This window comes from Vulpes vulpes, chromosome 16, assembly GCF_048418805.1.
Source record: "Vulpes vulpes isolate BD-2025 chromosome 16, VulVul3, whole genome shotgun sequence".
NCBI lineage: Eukaryota > Metazoa > Chordata > Mammalia > Carnivora > Canidae > Vulpes > Vulpes vulpes.
Window position 1 is genome coordinate 52130375 of NC_132795.1, and position 19549 is coordinate 52149923.

At 41.6% G+C, this 19549-nt stretch overlaps 1 protein-coding gene across 8 annotated transcripts in view; it reads left to right on the forward strand.

Moving 5' to 3' along the window:
* EFCAB6 (EF-hand calcium binding domain 6) overlaps positions 1 to 19549 on the forward strand; it is a 243750-nt gene that overhangs the window by 15939 nt on the left and 208262 nt on the right. For 5 of the 8 annotated variants that reach the window (XR_011997867.1, XR_011997868.1, XM_026017432.2 and 2 more), the window contains exons 3-4: positions 3795 to 3943; positions 11363 to 11574. Coding sequence is in view for 2 of the 8 variants with exons in the window: in XM_026017432.2 (XP_025873217.2) it covers positions 3802 to 3943; positions 11363 to 11574 (354 nt within the window). In the remaining 6 variants the exon portion in view is untranslated. The remainder of the gene's footprint in view (positions 1 to 3794; positions 3944 to 11362; positions 11575 to 19549) is intronic. The other 3 variants (XR_011997869.1, XM_072741714.1, XM_072741715.1) reach the window with 1 other exon arrangement.

Consider the following 19549-nt stretch of genomic DNA (forward strand, 5'->3'; position numbering starts at 1 on the left):
TGAAATGCTTTCTCTGCATCTATTGAGGTGGTCATGTTTTTTCTTGATTGTATTAATGTGGTGTATTATAGTGATTGATTTCTATATGTTCAACTACCCCTGAGTTCCTGGGATAATCTCACCTGGTCATGACATCTAATTTTTTTATATGTTGTTGGATTCCATTTGCAAGCAATTTTAAAAGATTTTATTTATTTATTCATGAGAGACACACAGGAGAGAGAGAGAGGGAGAGAGAGAGAGAGAGAGAGAGAGGCAGAGACACAGGCAGAGGGAGAAGCAGGCTCCACGCAGGGAGCCCAACGTGGGACTCAATCCCAGGTCTCCAGGATCACACCCTGGGCTGAAGGCAGTGCTAAACCCCTGAGCCACCCAGGCTGCCCTATTTGCAAGCAATTTGTCAGAGATTTTTTCCCCCTATCTTTAGCTTTCTTTTCTTCTGATGTCTTTATTTGGATTTGGTAATACTAGCCTCATAGAATGTGTGGGTAAGTGTTCCCTCTTACTCTGTTTTTTGAAGGATTGATTGATTTTAATTATGCTTTGTTAAACTTTTTAAAAAGATCATTATTTAAAAGAGAGAGAGAGGCAGAGACACAGGCAGAGGAAGAAGCAGGCTCCATGCAGGGAGTCTGATGTGGGACTTGATCTAAACCGCTGAGCCACTCAGGCTGCCCTTTTTTAAATGTTTGGTAGAACTTACCAGGAAACCCATCTGGTTCTGGCCTTTCTTTGTAGGAAGCTTTTGACTTCTAATTTAATCTCTTTACTTGGTATAGGTCTACAGATTTTCTCTTTCTTCTTTAGTCAGTTTCAGTAGCTTGTGTCTTTAAGAATTTTTCTATTTTGTGTAGATTAGCTAATATGTGGGCATACAATTGTTTTCAGTATTCCCTTAACCTTTTTGTTTTTGTGAGATCTGTAGTAATATTCTTTCTTTCATTCCTGATTTTTGTATATGCAATATTTCTCATTTTTTCTTGGAGAATCTAGGTAAAACTGTCAGCTTTGCTGATCTTTTCAAAGAACTACCTCTTCATTTTGTTGGCTTTGTCTTTTCAATGTCATTCATTTCTGCTCTGATCTTTATTATTTCCTTTATTCTGTTTAGTTGGGCTTAGTTACTCTTATTTTTCTAGCTTCTTAAGAAAGAAGATTGTTATTAATTTGAGCTTTTCTTCTTTTTAAAAATGCTATAGGCATTTATAGCTATAAATTCCCCTCTAAGCACTACATCCCATAATTTTTGGCATGTGTACCTTCATTTTCATCCATCCAAAAATATTTGCTAATTTCACTTATGAGTTTTTTTTTACCCTCTTTGATCCTCTGGGGTTAGTGAAGAGTGTATCAATTTCAATATATTTGTGAATTACTCAACTTCTTTCTATGATGGATTTCAATTTCATTCCAGTGTGGTTAGAGAACACACTTTGATTATTTCAAGGTCTTAAAATTTATCAGGATTTGTTTTATGTCTTAACATATGATTTATCCTGAGTAATGTTCCATGTGCACTGGAAAAGAATGTATATCCTGCCATTATTGGGTGGAGAGTTCTTTAAATTCCTGTTAGGTCTGATTGGTTTATGGTGTTCTGGCCCTCCATTCCCTTGTTGATCTATATAGTTGTTCTGTCCACCATTAAAAGTGGGCATTGAAGTCTTCAGCTGTTACTGTGCAAGTATGTGTTTCTCCTTTTGGTTTTATCCGTTTTTGCCTCATGTATATTGGGGCTCTGTTCTTAGGTACATATGTGTTTATGTTACCTTCATTTATTCTTTCTCTAATGTTTTTTTTTCTTTATGTAAATTTACATTTCTGACCTGTATCATTTTTCCTTCTTTCTGAAGACTGTAACTTATAAAAAATATATATTTTATTTATTTACTTGAGAGACAGAGACCGAGAGAGAATGAGTAGGGAGAGCAGCAGAGGGAGAGGGAGATACTCAGCAGGAAGGGCTTGATCCCAGGACCCTAAAGAAAACAGACGTTTAACTAACTGGCCTCCCAGATGCCCCAACTCTCTCTCTCTCTCTTTTTTTTTTTTAAAGCAGGCTTGCTGGTGACACATTTCCTTAGTTTTTGTTTGTATAAGAAAGGTATTTAGTTGCCTTTAACTTTTGAAGGAAAATTTTGCTGGATACAGAATTCTAGGTTGGTGGGGTTTTTTCTATATTTTTTCTATATTTCAAATGTAGAAAATATGCTTTATTTGTTCATTATATAAAAAATTTATATAATACAAAATATATTTTATATATTTATGTTTATGTATATATACAAATATATAAATTTATATACGTAAATTCACATAAATATAAAATTTATACTTTAAATATTTCACCCCACTCTTTTCTTGCTTGCATGGTTCCTAAAGGTAAGTATGTATGAGTCTTTCTTTCTTTCCTTCTTTTCTCTTTTTTTCCCTTGCATGTCATAAATGTTTTGTTGAAAACTAGACACTTTAAATAACATGGCAATTTTTGAAATCATATTCTTTCCACTTTTCATGTTTTGGATTTTGTTTTCTGACTCTTCTAAACCAACTTTGTGAAGTCTGTAGGTTTGGTCGTGGATGGCCACTGAAGTATGTGATGGATTAGCTGAGTGGTCAGCTTATGACCAGAGAGATATATCCTTAAATGCCTGTAAACAACAGTCTTCCAGTCTTCGCCGAGGGGCCCTTCAAGTGTGTTGGAGATTCCTTTAGTCCTTTGCCAGGCAGTTCACACCGCTTCCTTAGGCTTCACTTCCTGTTTGTGCAGAGCCTCACGGTCAGCCATAGGTGACAGCATAAGGCCTTGCTCAGTTCTTTCCCGAGCAAGAGCAAGCACACAGCCCTAGGCAGCCCTGGGCGTGCTTACAGCTCTCCATGTGTGAGTGGCTTTCTAGATCCAGGGACACGTGAGAGCTTCTCAAAGCCCGTGTGGGTGTTTCATTCCCCAACTTGTCCTTGAAGGTTTCTGGTTAGTCTATTATTTATTTGCTCCATCTATTTACCTCCTCAGGCAGCCCAGGAGTTGATACAATGGTCGTGTCTGATTTTTTTCAACAAATGCCTTTTAACAATTTCTGGTAATAGGGCTTGAAGGAGCTTCCAACTCTGTTCTGCTCTTTCCAGTGATGGGCAGACTGCTGGGTTGTCACTGAAATTATAGGCTGTTAGTTTCTAGGCTTCTGCTGACTTGGGGGCAGGGGCAGGTGAGGGAAAGGGAAAGTTGAAATGTCACAGAACTTGGTGTTTATACTGAGATACCACCATATTTCATGAATAAGGTGTCCTTAGATTGCTGTAAACCTTTGGTTAATTTCCAGAGTTCTGAAAAAGTTGGTTCTGACCATTTTTGCCAGTTTTCTTATTATTTTCATGGAAGAGAGGATCTTCAGAGGTCCTTATTGCACCGTTTTTGGTGCTGTTGTTTCCTGCTCTTCTCTGACAGTGATGGATAGGCAGTGAGGCAGTTTGAGAGTCCATAGGGAATCCAACTTTCCCCCTTAATTGCCCACCAAAGAAATGAGTCAGTGGTAGTCAAGAGACAGATGGATTTTCCTATTAGAGAATTTCCTTATTTTCACATTTTTGAAAATTATTGGATCTGCTAGAAACGAGTCTAAAATCATGATTTTTGTATTCACTTTAAGAGGAGTTTTTGAAACGTTGGCAAGAAGGTCATGACTAGCATTTTTAGAGTCTCCAGCAGTCCTTTCAGAAAAGGAACAGATCAGAGGTTGGCCACCTTTGTAATGTGTGCTTAAAGATAATGTAATCTGTTTTCTTTTACGTCACAGGGATTTAATGTGCAAAATGGCAATTATACCAGATTGGCAAACTTCATATCCTCACACACGAAAGCTCAAGAATTTAAGACCTCACTCTTCACCATGTAGAGTGTATTCAAGGAACAGTTTCCAAAATATGTTCAGACCTTCTTCTTCAAGTGAGTATTCATGAAGAAATAACACTAACAGTAGATATCATTTAAAAATGTTTAGTATGCACCAGACTCCACAAAAGCTTTGCATATCATTTAACCGCACGCAGTAGAGCTACAAAGTAGATTCTGTTACTGTCCTTGTGTTCTTTATGGGGAAACTGAGATGGGTTGATTAAACCACTTGCCCAAAAGTTACATAGTTTAAAAGAGGCAGGGTTAGGATATGAACCCAGACAGTGGGATTCCAAAATTTGTGGACTTAACTACTATACCTCCTCACTTAGTTTTTCTTAATTAGTAGACAATTTTTTGAGCAGTTTTAGGGTTACAGAGAAATGGAGCTGAAGTGCAGAGAATTCCCATATACCCCTTCACTTCCCACCTCCGGTGTCCCCCATTATTAACACCTTGCGTTATTAGTGAGGTACCTTTGTTACCATGGATGAGCCATTATTGATCCATTGTTATTAACTAAAGCCTGTAGTGTACAGTAGAGCTCATTCTTTGTGTTGTATGTTTCCTGGGTTTTCATAAACATCTAAGGACATGTATCCAGCATTATGGTATCACACAATCGTTTCACTGCCCTAAAAATCCCCCATGTTCCTTCTGCTCATCCCTCTCTGCCCCTAGTCTCGGTAGCCACTGGTCATCTTACTGTCTTCAGAGTTTTGCCTTTCCAGAATGTTCTAGAATTGGAGTGGTACAGTACGTAGCCTTTTCAGATGGGCTTCTTCCACTTAGAAGTGTGCACTTAGGGATCCTTCCTGTCTTTTCATGGTATGATAGTTCACTTTTTAATCTCTGAATAATATTCTCTTTTATGGATGTGCCCCAGTTAGCCTATCTCATCACTACTGAAGGGCGTCTTGGTTGCTCTCACATCTTGGCCAATCGTGAATAAAACTGCAATAAACATTTTCCAAACCCCGATACGTGACAAGAACTGTCGTAGGTACTGAGGATAAAGAGATGGGTCCAGTGGAGCCCCTGCCCAGGAGGCAATCATGGTCTAGAGAGGGGGATAAAGAATTTTCCTTGCGTGAGCCAGATGCTACCAGAATAGAAGCTTGTGCACAGCAAGCACAGTGGGTGCATACCCTGAGGCTCTAGGAGACCTCGAAGGGGACAGAGACAAGGATACCCTGAAATCTGCCTTGTGAGGGGGCCGGGGGAGGCATTCTAGTCAAGTCATACTGGACACTGTGCTTCCTCACTGGGCAAGACTTGAATCACATGGTCACAGGCATCATCTACCCAGGAGCCTGGAAATACAGACCTCGGGATGGCTGAATGTCTCCCTAGATTACAGGGTTTCTGTTTCTAAGGGAAGAGGGGAGAATGGATTCAGCTAGCAGCTTCCAGCACCATTCAGCAGCTCCACGTGTACAGTACAGTGTACTTTGGGCACATCTGAGTTCACCTGTCTGCTCCTACAGAGAAGTCTGGAGTGAAGTGAGATTCACTTCACTGGATCAAAGGGCTTTGCCACTGAGGCTCTTGATGAGCTCCACCGCGCTGCCCTCTAGAAGTGTGTGCCTGGGCACATGCCCACAAATAAGACTTAGAAGGGTTTGTCCCAGAGTATCCTAACACAGATTATTATCTTTTACATCGTCTCCACTTGATGTGCAAAGGCAATATTCTGTTGTGATTCCTCTTGCTTTTCTGTAACAGTCAAGGTAGCTTTGATTCTCCAGTTTATCAGCTTTCTGAGTTTCTTTTCTGAGCTGCCTATTGATAACCCTTTGCCCATTTACCTGCAGTGGGTCTTAATGGTGATTTGTAGGAGCTCTCCCTGTGCGGGAGGTGTTAACCCTTCATCTGCCTTACATGCCATCAGCGTCTCTTTTTCCCTTTTGTCATTTGCGTTCTATTTTTACTGATGGTAATTCTCAATACTGAATTATCTTTTCTTGTTTAAATTAAGTCTCCTAGAACCATTTGCCTCCCCAGAGGTGGTCACCATGAAGTGTTTGGCTGGTCCCTCTCTCATGCGTGCACGTGTAGATGGAGGTGACATACTTGTGTAACTTGTATATTAAATTGGCACTGCTCACAGGGTAAACCACAGATGAGATACCCTGTTTCCTTTTAAAATGTTTTTTGTTTTATGTTCAGATTTGAAAAATTTCTATTGACCTGTCTATTCACTAGGCTATTCTTTATCACATATAGTCTGCTGTTAAGCAGATCAAATGAGTTTTTCACTTCTGATATTGTATTTTTAATTTCAGGCTTTGACGTGTGCTCTAAAAAACAAAACAGTTTCCTTTTCTGTGCTGAAATCCCCTGTACATGCAACGCGTTGTCAAGTTTTCCTGTAATCTCTTGAACGTGTTTACCATTCTTGCCTTAAATACCTGATCCTTCCTCCATCTGTTCTCTCTGGATCCTCTGACTGTTTTTGCTCTTGATTAGGTCACCTTTCCTCATTTCATTTGTCTTGCACTTTTAAAAAGATCTAATAGCAGACATTTGTATGAAGTGCAGTGGAAACAAGTGACTAGCACAGCCAGGAAAGGGGATGCTTCTTCTCTTAGGCTTCATGTGAGCTTGGGTGGCGTGGTTTCATCTCCAGACCAAGCTGTGTCTGGACTCGGTCTCAGTTGCCACTGGTTTCAAATACTGCCTTTCAGCAGCTCTAGAGATCGGAGCCCTGGTGAGACTCTAGGCTTTTCTGCTTCCTTCTGGGTTGGCCCATCTGGGAGAGTGCTCTGCATTACAGTCACCCTGCTGGTTTTAGAAGGTCTCCGGGGAGGGGGCTCTCTGTGTCCCCCGGCCCAGCTCCTACTTTTTGGCACCTCAGAAGGCCTCTCTCTGCTTTGCCATCCTACTACCCCCAGGTTTCAGTGGGCCGTTGAGGTGCGTTCCACAAAGGGCAGGGTGCCTCAGAAGGCCTTGCCTCCATACTACTGCCCTGTCCTCAGCCTTTGGGGAGCACCTGCCTTACACTTCCAGAAAAGCCCACCCTCCTGGGGCCACATCGCACAGCTCTGCACCTCGCCCCCAGCTCTGGTTTACCACTTCTAACCCCACAGGAAGACCCAAGAGGCTGGGCTCGGACTCGCTCTGTGGATTGAAGCCCCCCGGCCTTTGAACCCATCACACCTGTCCACGTGTGGCCACTAAATAGCTGGTTCTTTTTTCTGCACCCTAGTCTAGAATGAATTTGCTTTACTCTGTCGGACTCTGTAAGGATAAAAGTGTTCTAGGTTGTTCCTCTTGGAGGAGTGGCTTGCCCTTTCTGGGATCTCTAGGTTCTTTGCGTTCCTTAGTTCTTCGGTGGGTTTAAAAACTATATACTTCAGCTTATCCCACTTGTTCTCGTTGTGAGGGTGAGAGTGACAGTCTGTTGTGACTGTAGATTCTAATCGGATGTAAAAGATTTTGTCAAATTGCCCTCCAGAAAGATTATATCAATTTGTCCTCCCACCAGCAGGTTATGCAAGTGTGGTTACTGCTTTCATTTTAAATCTGGGAAAGTGCCTTAGGCACGTGAAAGAAAAAGTTTCACTTCAAATGCCAAGGAGTTTCAAACCAATATTTCTGATACATTTAAATTAGAATTATTGATTTGCAAAGATGCGGCTTCTTGGAAAGCGACTAATAATATATACGAAAAGTCTGAAAAAAGATTTCAAGGTGAACAAAAGTTAACAGGAGAGGCTCCCTCTACAACACTGGAGGCAGCAGGAGGAGTTCTGGGTTGGGTGCGCAGAGGGAAAAATCGTGTTCCCCAGCCCATGTGGCATCAGGCAGCTCCTCCCTGCGAGTCAGCTGCTTCTGAGAGCCCAGCAGCAGTCAGAAATGGAGAGGGGAGCATGACAGGATCCCTGGGAGTCTTGTGGGAGATGTAAGTCTCTTTTCCCTCCGAGCTGTGTGCCCAGCTCTCTCCCCCGAGTCTGTCCCCTCCTAGGAGAGCTGCTGGCTCCACGTCCCTACATACCATGAATAACGGAAATGATAATCCCATCCAGACTTCCCTCCTGAGCTTCAGCTCAGGTCTCCAGTTGCTTGGGCTTCATCTGCTGGGTGTCTCAGACGTGAGCCGGCCAACCAGATCTCTTGGTTCCTGGTGTTCTCCTTCTCAGGAAAGGGCACCATCATCTATGTGGTTCCTCCAGCCCGGCCTCAGTTATTGTTGGTTTCTTCCTGCCCTGCCCTGCTGAGCCAGTCCATCAGCAAAACCTCATCTGCTCTGTCTCTAGGCTACCTCTAGTCTGTCTGCTTCCTCCCCTTCCCTGCCCCCATGTCTAGGGCTGCTACGTGGTTCAGGCCGCAGTCACCTCTTCTTGGACCCTTGGAATTGCCTCATCTCTGGGCTTCTGCCCTCATTTCTTGCCCCTCTAGAATCTACTCTTTACATAGCAGGTAGAGTGATTTGTGAACACAAGCATATATTAGAGGAGATCAGTGCCTTGCTTGAACTCTCCTGAGCCTTCCCATTGCATGTGGAGACCGCCCCAGTCCTTGCGCTGACACTAAAGCATCACCCCACCCCACTCTCAGCGATTTCTGCCCTCTGTCTCACATGACAAACACATGCTCTGTCCACCTTTTGCTTTTCTGGACACATCAAGCTCATTCCTGCTCAGGGACCCTTTACTGGTGCTGTGTCCCCTCTAACTGCTTCTCTGGCTGCTGTACTTTATCATTCTGGTTCAGCTCATCAAACACCTCAAGAGGACTTCCCTGACTACTCCACCTAAAACAGTTCCCGCCTCTCTCCAACCCGTTCTTTCTTACTGTCTTTGTAATCTTTTCTACCATTACCTTATCTTTTATGTATTATCTGTTTCTTGTCTTTCTTCTCCCCTGCATATTATCAGCTTTACAAGAACAGATCTTACCTGTCTTGTTCACTGTAGCCCTTAGTGCCTAGAGCAATGCCGAAATATCATGGGTATTCAGTGAATATTTTTTGAATGAATGAATTCTCCTTCTTTAAAAGTCAGTGTTTCACAAGTCTCCCTTCTCTTCCAGCGTGGCATGCATCTCCCATGGCTTCCACGTGGCTGGTTCCCACACCTGCACGTCCAGCGGCATCCACTTCTGATCTCTAGATTTATGTGCTCACCTTTCTTTCTTTCCTGTTTTTTTCTCTCTTTTTTTGGTGCTCACCTTTCAGATGGACATCTCCACTTAGAGATCCCAAACTGAATTCATTAGCTTTCCCACAAACTTTTTTTCTCCTGTTCCAGGTATTTATTGCTATGTACAAACTCTTCCACACATAGAGGCTTGGAATCATTTATTTTGCTCACAGATCTGCAATTTGAGCAGGTCCCAGGGACAGCTTGCCTCTATTCTAGGTGGTTCCATGAGGGGAGGTGCAAAGGCAGTGGTAATGACACCTGGGGCTGGAATCATCAGAAGTCTGGCTTCGTCTGTGGGCTGGAACCTCAACGGGGGTGTTGGCCAAAACACCTACATGTGGCTTCTCTGTGTGACTTCTTGACTTCCTCACATCTCAGCAATTGGCATGAGCATCTTACAAGGATGAGGCACAAGCTGCAACACCTTTTGTGACCTCTTCTTAGAAGTCACGTAGATCATTCTGCCCTAGTCACGGGCCCACCCAAATTCAAGGCGAAGGAATATATGCTCCACATCTCGATGGGACGAGGGTTAGGATGGCATTGTAGGACAAGCATGTGTGGCGGGGATCTGGTTGTGGCCATCTTGGTAAATGCCTTTGCCACGTCCTATAGCATTTCCTTTCCCAACGAAGAGTGTCACCACCCACCTGGCCACTTACACCACATATACAAGCCATATCTTCTTCCACTGCCTCACCCTGCCTGTCTAATCAGAAGATTCCATGGACTCTACTTGGTCTATTTCAACTTCTCTTTCATTCACCTCTACTTTTCCCTCCATGCTCATCATGTTGGTGTGTAGACCTCCATTAATACTTGTCTGAGCAGGCTGTAGTTAACAACATGTCTTCAGACTATCACTTCTGTCCCCTCTCTATCCCTCCTACATGTGATGTTGGGGCGAAAATTGGATGATGTCATCCTCTTGATGGAAGTCCCAGCTCGGTGTCCCATGACCAGAGCACAAAGCTGGATGGGAGCACCAGGGACTTGGCTCCTGGTGACTTTGTGGTTTAATCTCTAAAGCTGATGCCTCCTGTGCTTGTCCTCTCCCCACTTTGTCTCCACTGGCTGTCCTCCATGGCACCCCCACTTCCAGCCCTTCTTGCTCTTGGGAACACCAAGTTCCAGTTGAAGTATATCACCTCTTCCTTCTAAGCAACTTTTCCTGAGACCTTCAGCCTGTCACCCCAAACTAGCCACTGTCTTTTCTCCAATGTGTTCCTGGTTATATATGCCCCTACCCAAAGAACCAGTAGGCATCATGAGTGAAAGGCATCCCTAGCACCTGGCACAGGCCTCTTCTGTGCTTGGCGAGTGTCAGGGAAGATGAACATTGGTGACAGCTTGTGCCAGAAAGGTTCAATACCTGGATAAGAAATTCTCATTTGAATGGAAATAACCACAATCATCCTTCCTTAGGTCCTGTTTGTAAATGAATTTATAAAAGATGAAACAGCATTAAAGGCATTTAATATACATTCAGAATTTACTTTGTAAGACAGCTACTAAATAAGTTGTCACCATGCCTTTGCAATCTCATAAATAGATAGAAGAGATTTACCAAACCACCTGTATTTTTAACCTCCTCTTTCTCTAGTAGGTTACAAAATATCAAAGTGGAATAATCACATTTCCATGCTTATGAAACTAGTCCATGCCTTGAGTTGATTTGCAGTTACTGTGTTTATTTCTATGGCTGTTTCATCTTAGAGGGGAAGGAGGCTGGGGTGTATTGTCTCTCCCCTGGTGACTTGGGGACCCTTGGGACCTACAGCACCACAGTCCCACTTGACTGCTTTTCCTCGCAGGAAGTGCAGGCCTCCCGGAAGCTTATGTGGGCCTTTTAACATTCTTTCATTACCTTTCAGGGGCTAGCCATTCTCATCTCTTGTCTTGGAGAGGGAAATAATCTAGATTAAGAATTACATGTTTTCCCCTCAAAAATTGGCCAGGGGATGAAAAGTTAATATATTTTAAAGATTTGTTTGAGGTGATATTGTTCTTAACTCAGTTTTATTCCAAAATCCATGTTTTTGCTTGTCATGACACATGTCCTATATAGGGGGGATGATCTTTCCTCTCTTTTTTTTTTTCCTTTTACCATTACTATTTTCATTTTACACTGGCCACATTTCAGAGGTAAAAAATGACCATAGATTTGCCATTGCAAGTCATGCAGTGCTTAGATGCATAAAGCAATGAATACAGTAGGAGAAATAGTGTTTTGGAAGTTTGTTGGATTCTAGTCCACAGTGAAGTTGGTTTTTGGGATCTTGGCTTTAAGCGCATCTAATAAACAACTGTATCTCTTCTATAGCCACAGCTATTGCAAATCCGATACTGTCCTTCTTAGATGTTAAACGGCTTTTATTTCAAAAAATCACTGATAAAGGATATGAGTTGAAAAAGGCTTTTGAGCTGCTTGACACCAGTCACAACACGACGGTATCAAAGAATGAACTGAGAAGAATTATCACAACCTTCCTGATGCCTCTCACGAGAGAACAGTTTCAGGATGTACTGGCTCAGGTACAGTATGCATGGCGACTTAGAATAACCCAACTATGGGGGTGCGTGGGAGACTCGGTTGGTTAAGCGTCTCTTGATTTCAGCTTAGGTTGTGATCTCAGGGTTGTGAAATTGAGCCCCAACTTGGGCTCTGTGCTCAGCAGGGAGTACCCTTGAGATTCTCTCTCTCCCTCTGCCCCTCACCACCCCTGCCCTGCTCCCCCAAACCCAGCTGTAGAAAAGTTGGAGTCAGTTACTGGAGCATGAAATCTATTCTGGGTTTCCACCCCCTACCACCCGATAGTTCTAAGTTAGCAGTTACAGCTTTGTTTATTTTTCACAATTCAGTGAAATTCTGGTGGATGGGATGATCAACATGCGTGTGGGTCATATTTTGTGTGGAGTACTGGTACTGCCATTTTCTTTAGTGTTTTTTTTTTTAAGCTTCCATATAGAAGTATTATATTTTGGAACTTAGTATTTTGGCATTTGTTCTTGTATCAAATGGTTATTGAGCACCTACTGTATGCTAGACCCAAGAGAGACAGCAGGCAGACACGGGCCCAGCCCAGTGAGATGTGTTTGGTACGTGTAGGAGGGAAAGCTAGAGGAGGGAGAGCTATCTAAAATTGGGGTGGTGGTCCAGGCAGCCTTTAGGGAGGAAGGGGTGTATTTAGGCAGATTTTGACCAAGGAGTAGGATTAGCCAGATGAAAGAAAAATGGAAGGGGGTTATAGGCAGAGGGAGTAACAGCTCAAGTGAAAGCTTAGATGTCGGGATCAGCATGGCATGTTTATTCAGGGAACCGGGTAGTATTATTTATACCCGAAGTGAGGGGATATGTGTCAGGTTGTGGATAGAGGGGCCAGGCCTGAAGAGTACCATACACAGAGTTGGGACTCAGTCCTGGGAGCTGTAGGGCCCATGGAAGGGTTTGCAGCAGGGGTGATGCAAGTACTTGGGGAGGGATATGGAGGACAAGCCCTTGGTGGGTATCCTACCAGGGGGCTATCAATAGTAGACATTTAGTGGGGTCTGAGCCGTCAGGGCCTTTAACAATGGAATACACAGTACAGGAGGAATTAAACACTCAGAATAAATCCATAGGGATCAGTATAGTAATACCAAAGTGGGAAAATCAGTAGTGTGCCTTCAACCCAGTAACCCACTAACTAATATACATGCACACACACACGCACACACACACACAGAAATACACATGTGTTTACTCAATACTTCTTAATCAGAGCATTCCATAATATTTAAAAGTCTGTTTCCTTCTAGAATTTGTTGACTACGTCAACCCAACCCACTTTGCTTACTTCTACCACAGGGGAATTATGTGGCAGGAAAACAAACAGCCCAGGGAATTTCGGATATTCCTGAATTCCAGGCCACCTCAGGGACTGGCTCTCCTTCCTTTCACAGATTTAGGAAAAAAATATTTGTAGGTCTGTTTGTTGTTTCTTCTTGAGCATACCATGGTGCTATTTCAAGGGTTTCTCTTCCTTTAATTTTCTTTTTTCACTGAATTTGAGGCTTGTAGCCATTATTTTTAAATATATATATTTTACTTCATCCTCCCTGAGACATTTCAGTATTGTCCCAAGGCTCATCCCAAGGCTCTTTTCATTTTTTCAGTCTTTTATTTCTATTTTTAAGATTGGATAATATCTATTGATCTGTCTTCAAAGTTCAGTGACCCCTTCTTCATGTCTGTTCTGCCATTAAGCTCATTCAGTGAATATTTAATATTAGATATAGTATTTTTCAGTTCTAGAATTTCCACTTGGTTCTTTTTTATAGTTCCTATTTATCTTTTTTATAGTTTATGTTTATCTATTTCCTATTTTTTTCTTCAATTATGAGTGTGTTTCTTTTAACTCATTAAGCATGGTTAAAATAGCTGCTTTAAAGTTCTTGAATGATAATTCTAATATCTGGGTTGTCTCAGGGTTGGGTTGCATTGATTTTTTTTTTTCTTTTTTTTTACTCTTGACAGGCAAGAGTCACATTATTCTGGTTCTGCATATTAGAGTATATTTGGATTATATCTTAGACCAGTGCTGTCTAATGGAAATATAATGTTAGGAGCACCTGGCTGGCTCAGTGAGTGGAGTGTGTGACTCTTGATCTTGGGGTTGTGAATTTGAGCCCCATGTTGGTTGTAGAGATTACTTAAAAATAAAATCATAAAAAATATATAATGTGAATTATATATTCACATATTTGATTTTAAGCTTTCCAGTAGCCACATGAAAAAAGTTAAAAAGCATTAATTTGAATAATATTTTTATTTAACTAATATGTCTAAAATATTATCTCATTTCAATGTGTTATCACTATTAAAAATTGACAATAAGTTATTTTGCATTCTTTTCTGTGTACTAAGTCTTTAAACCTGATGTATGCTTTATACTTACAGCTGACTTCAGTTCACACACTAAATTTCCATTGGAAATACTTGATGTCTATTTAGATTTCATGAAACAGTAGATTCAGATACCTGGTCATTACAAACATACTTAAAGGTTTTCTAATCACTGAATTAATTTTAAAATTTAAATTAATTAACCATGACTAAAATAAATTCAGTTCATCAGTTGCCCTAGCCACGTTTCAAGTGCTTGACATTCACATGTGGCTGTGGCTGCGCATTAGACAGTACAGGGAATAAACATTGTGAACACGGTGCTGTGGAGACTGGATCCTCTTACCTTCCTCTGAAGATTGTTGATGCTTCTGCTCTGGTAGGAATTAACCTGCAAACTGTCTCACCTGCAGTGAGCAGTTGCTTGCATCTCAGTTTGGCTCTTTTATCTTTAAGTGGGTCTCTTTTCTCTTTGAGTCTGACCTGCACACGCCAGCTTTGGGCATCAGCTGGAAACTTGGACAGAATTTATACACAGAAAGTGGGTCTCCTTCTCTGTCTCTCCTGTTTGAGATTTCCCTCACATTTTTAGTGGTTGTGGTTGCTTTGAGTTCAGCATGCCAGTTCTTCAGGCCAGAGAGACAGTGTGGCTTGTTCTCAGGCTTAAAGCTATTATGAATAGGAAACTCCCTCAATACTCGTCCCTTTTTCTGTGTTTTGAATTTCTCCAAAGTCTTCCTGTTTCTGTTTACTCTCCAAGGTCTTTAGATAGTTATAAATTTTTTTGTGTTTGCCAGAATTTATGGTGGTTTTCTGTGGGAGGTTGGTCTGTTATGAGCCGTCTCTACCACAACTTCTGCTTCATCATTTTTATTTTCTTATTATTTTTTTAAAGATTTTATTTATTTATGATAGACATAGAGAGAGAGAGAGAGAGGCAGAGACACAGGCAGAGGGAGAGGAAGGCTCCATGCCAGGAGCCCGACACCGGACTTGATCCCGGGGCTCCATGATTGCGCCCTGGGCCAAAGGCAGGCGCCAAACCGCTGAGCCACCCAGGGATCCCCTGCTTCATCATTTTTAAAAAGCAACCACAGGGGATCCCTGGGTGGCGCAGCGGTTTGGCGCCTGCCTTTGGCCCAGGGTGCGATCCTGGAGACCCGGGATCGAGTCCCACGTTGGGCTCCCGGTGCATGGAGCCTGCTTCTCCCTCTGCCTGTGTCTCTGCCCCCCCCCCTCTCTCTCTCTCTCTCTGTGTGACTATCATAAAAAAAAAAAAAAAAAAGCAACCACAAAGTTACAGAGAAGTTGGATGTTTAGTGGGAAGGACAGTTTTTTTCCTGAACCATTTGGGAGTAAGTGGTTCCATCACCCCAAATATTTCAGTGTATGTGTCTCTCAAAGAGGATAGTGTTCTGCATAACTACAGTCTGACCATCAAAATACGGTTATTAACATGAAGTCACTACTACCATCTCAGCCCCGGGCCCCTGCCTGGTTGGGCCGGTCATTCCATGCCTGTCTCTTATGATCCAGGTCAGAACGTGAATTCCAAGTGTCTTTCACTTCAAAACAGTTCTCAACCTTAGTTTTTCCTGACCCTCCACTCTGAAGATTGCAGAGGGCAGCATGTCCCCCATCTGAGTTTATCTGATGTTTTCCTGATGACTAGGTCTAGGCTTGCATCTTTGGCGGGAGTATCACAGAAATGCTGTATTCTCATTGTGTTTTACGATCGCACGGGATCCTAGTTTGTCCCATTGCTGCTGTTTACTTCGATCACTTGATTAAGGTGGAATCTGTCAGGCTTTCTCATGGTAAGAGACTCTTCATCCACTTTGTAATTAATAAGCATTTTGTGGAGAAACTTAGAAACTGTATCTCATTCCTTACTAGACTTTCAATTTATTCATTTATTATTTTTATATTTGCAGGGACTCAAGATTGCATGTTTTATTGAGTGGTTGTGATACATTATGTTCATTTTGCATTTTGATTTTTAAATTGTCTGTAATTTGGCTGCTAGGAGCCCCTTCAAGCTGGTTTTTGTGTGCTTTTGACATGCCTCCATCATTCTTTGAGCACTTGCTCTATGATATAAGATATTCTAAACTCATCTCTACTTTCCTTGCTTTGGTCCTGAAATCCTCCATTTCTCCAGAAAATTCTGGTTCCTTTAAATGAAAAGATATTCAGAATTCAGGGTCTGGGCACTGGGGCTGCCCATTGTCACTGGGATGACACCCCAGGCCTCACAGTGGGCAGAGCTCCAGGGGATATATGCGTACCCACACATATACAGATATACATTTACATATACATTTATTTCTATATCAACCTCTCCCTATATTGAAAACCATGAGTTCACACCAGTACTGCCAATCCTAATCCTGTACCTCAAGGTTCTTTCCAGCTTTCTTGCTGTTCATATTTTTTTTTTTTGTTTTGCTTTTGTTTTTAAAGATTTTATTTATTTAATCATGAGAGACACACAGAGAGAGAGGCAGAGGCACAGGCTGAGGGAGAAGCAGGCTGCATGCATGGAGCCCGATGCGGGACTCGATCCCGGGTCTCCAGGATCATGCCCTGGGCTGCAGGCGGCGCTAAACCGCTGAGCCACCTGGGCTGCTCTTGCTGTTCAGATTTGTAATTACCTTTTCAGATGAGACACTTGGCTTCTGTTATTCTTAGTATATTTATTTATTTATTTGATCAGTTTCCCTGGTACAAGACCATCTCCCATCCCCAGTGCCCCACCCTGCCATGTGGATGCTCTCTTCCCTCCACTTGGGTTACATCCCACTGTGGACTCCTGTGGCTTCCCTCAACGTGGCAGACACTGTTTTTCTCTTTCCATCAGACTTTAGGACTTATTATAGAGGGGACAGGAAAGAAGGGAAGAAGGAAGAAAGATGAGCTTTTCTCCTTTTTTTAAAAAAGTTTCCCGTTTATTCACTTAAAAATTTCACAAATAATACATAGTAATGATTTCACATGTCACTTTTTTTACTGTATCTACATTTTTATTGGAACTTTATTAAGATAGAACTTATATGTAATAAAATTCACCATTTAAAAAGTCGCAAGTTACTGGTTTTCTGTGTATCCAGGGTTGAGTAATCATCACTACTGTCTAGTTCTAGAACATTTTCATCACCCCAGAAAGAAACCCCATACTCATTAGTAGTCACTCCCCTTTTCCCCTTCCTCTAGTCCCCGATAACCATTAATATACTTTTCTGTCACAAAAGATCTGCCTCTTCTGGACATTTCATATAAATGGAATAATTCAATACATAATCTTTTGTGTCTGGCTTCTTTCATTTAGCATCTTGTGTTCAAAGTTCATCCATGTTGTAGCATGAACCAGTGCTTCATTCCTTTTCATGGCTGAATCACACTCCAGTATATGCATAGACAACTTTTTGTGTTTTTTATCATGAGTTGATGGACCTTTGGGTTGTTTCCACTTTTTGGCTTTTGTGAACAAGGTTGCGATGAAAATTCATCTACAAATTTTTGTGTGGGTGTATACTTTCACTTCTCTAAGGTACATACCTAGGAGTGGAATTGCTATGTCATGTGGTAATGTTCTCTCTCTCTCTCTTTTTAAGTTTTTATTTAAATTCCAGTTAGTTAACATACAGTGTAATCTTAGTCTCAGGTGTACAATGTAGTGATTCATCACTTACATGCAACACCCAGTGCTTCTCACAAGTGTTCTCCTTTGTCCCCATCACCTATTTTATCCATCACCCCAGACACCTCTCCTCTGGTGGCCATCAGTATGTTCTCTATAGTTAAGAGTCAGTTTCTTGGTTTGTTTTTCTCTCTCTCTTTTCCCCCTTTGCTTATTTGTTTTTTTCCTTAAATTCCACATGAATGAAATCATAGTATTTGTCTTTCTCTGACTGACTTACTTTGCTTAGCATTATACCTTCTAGATCCATCCATGTTGGTGCAAATGGCAAGATTTCATTCTTTTTGATGGCTGAGTATTATTCCATTGTGTATATATGCCACATCTTCTTTATCCATTCATCAATAGATGGATACTTAGGCTGTTTCCATAATTTGGTAGATAATGCTGCTGTAAACATCGAGGTACATGTATCCCTTCAAAAAATAATTTTTTGTATCCTTTGGATAAATACCTAGTAGTGCAGTTGCTGGCTCATGGGGCGGCTCTGTATTTAACTTTTTGAGGAACCTCCATACTGTTTCCACACTGGCTGCACCAGTTTGCATTCCCACCAACAGTTCATGAAGGTTCCCCTTTCTCTGCATCCTCACCAGCACCTGTTGTTTCTTGTGTTGTTGACTTTAGCCATTCTGACAAGTGCAAGGTGGTATCTCACTGTGGTTTTGATTTGCATGTCCCTGATGATGAGTGTAACTGGTAATGTTCTCTTGCTTGTAAAGAACATTTGTCCATGCAAACATTGCATCAGTTTCCTTATAAGCTTGATTTAACTGATACTTTATTTATACCAAATGGAGAGTTAAGATATTTTTCCTGCTAATGTCTCCCTATATTCATGATCTAATGTTAATTTAAAATTTTGACAACCTTCCCAAGCTAATCAACTATGCAGGAAGGGGAAAAGTACAGAAAATGTGAAATGTGTATCCGTTTTTAAAAGCTACATCTGTTTTTAAAAGAAGTCACTGAGAACTGTAGAGCTTCAAAGACTTTAAAAAAAACAAGTCCTGGTAGTCTATCTGAAATACTAAGCATAGGTTTTCTAGAACCTCAAGCTTCCGTGACCCACGTGTAAACCAAGGAGGCTGAAATGTGGTGCATTTTCAGAAGGCCAAGTTCACAGTGAGTGAAGGGGAGGATTTCTCTTTCCAGTAGCTGGAATTCAGAGTGTGTGCGACTTTTCAATATCTTTTACCAACAAATCCCTTTCCAATGGTGAATGTAAGCCTAACTGGAAACATAAAACTTGTAGAACACTTCATGGGAATTTCACACTTAAAATTAGAAAAGAATTTTCCAGTTAGAGTGAATTTGCTTTAGCTTTAATTTTATTTTAAGAACCATGTTGAGTATGTTTGAACGTCAGAGTGTTGTGATGATTGATCAGGGCATGAACAATGAGGCATTGCTTATAATAATCTGTCTTGTACCTTAGTTTCCATTCATGGTAATGTGAATTTTTAAAAAAGCTGTGTCCTCAGTCTCTAAAAGTTAACAAAAATTTTATAAAAGAGGATGAATTGGCAAAGAGATTCCGGAGAAGAAAAACATAGTTCTGTTCTGGTCCTAGTGGTTGTGCTGGGTTGGGGAAAGAGACATCTTTGAAGACACTCATCAACAAGAATTTACTTTTAGCGATTCATCTTTGGATGATTATGATTCTTAAACTTTTTTGTCAGAATCATAAATATTGAAAATGGGAGTTCTTAAGCAGAGCCTGCCTCTCCTTTTATTTTTTATTTTTATTTTTAAAAAGATTTTATTTATCTATTCATGAGAGAAAGAGAGAGAGGCAGAGACATAGGCAGAGGGAGTAGGCTCCATGCAGGAAGCCCCATGTGGCACTTGATCCCAGAACCCTGGGATCACACCCTGAGCCAAAGGCAGACGCTCAACTGCTGAGCTACCCAGGTGTCCCCTGC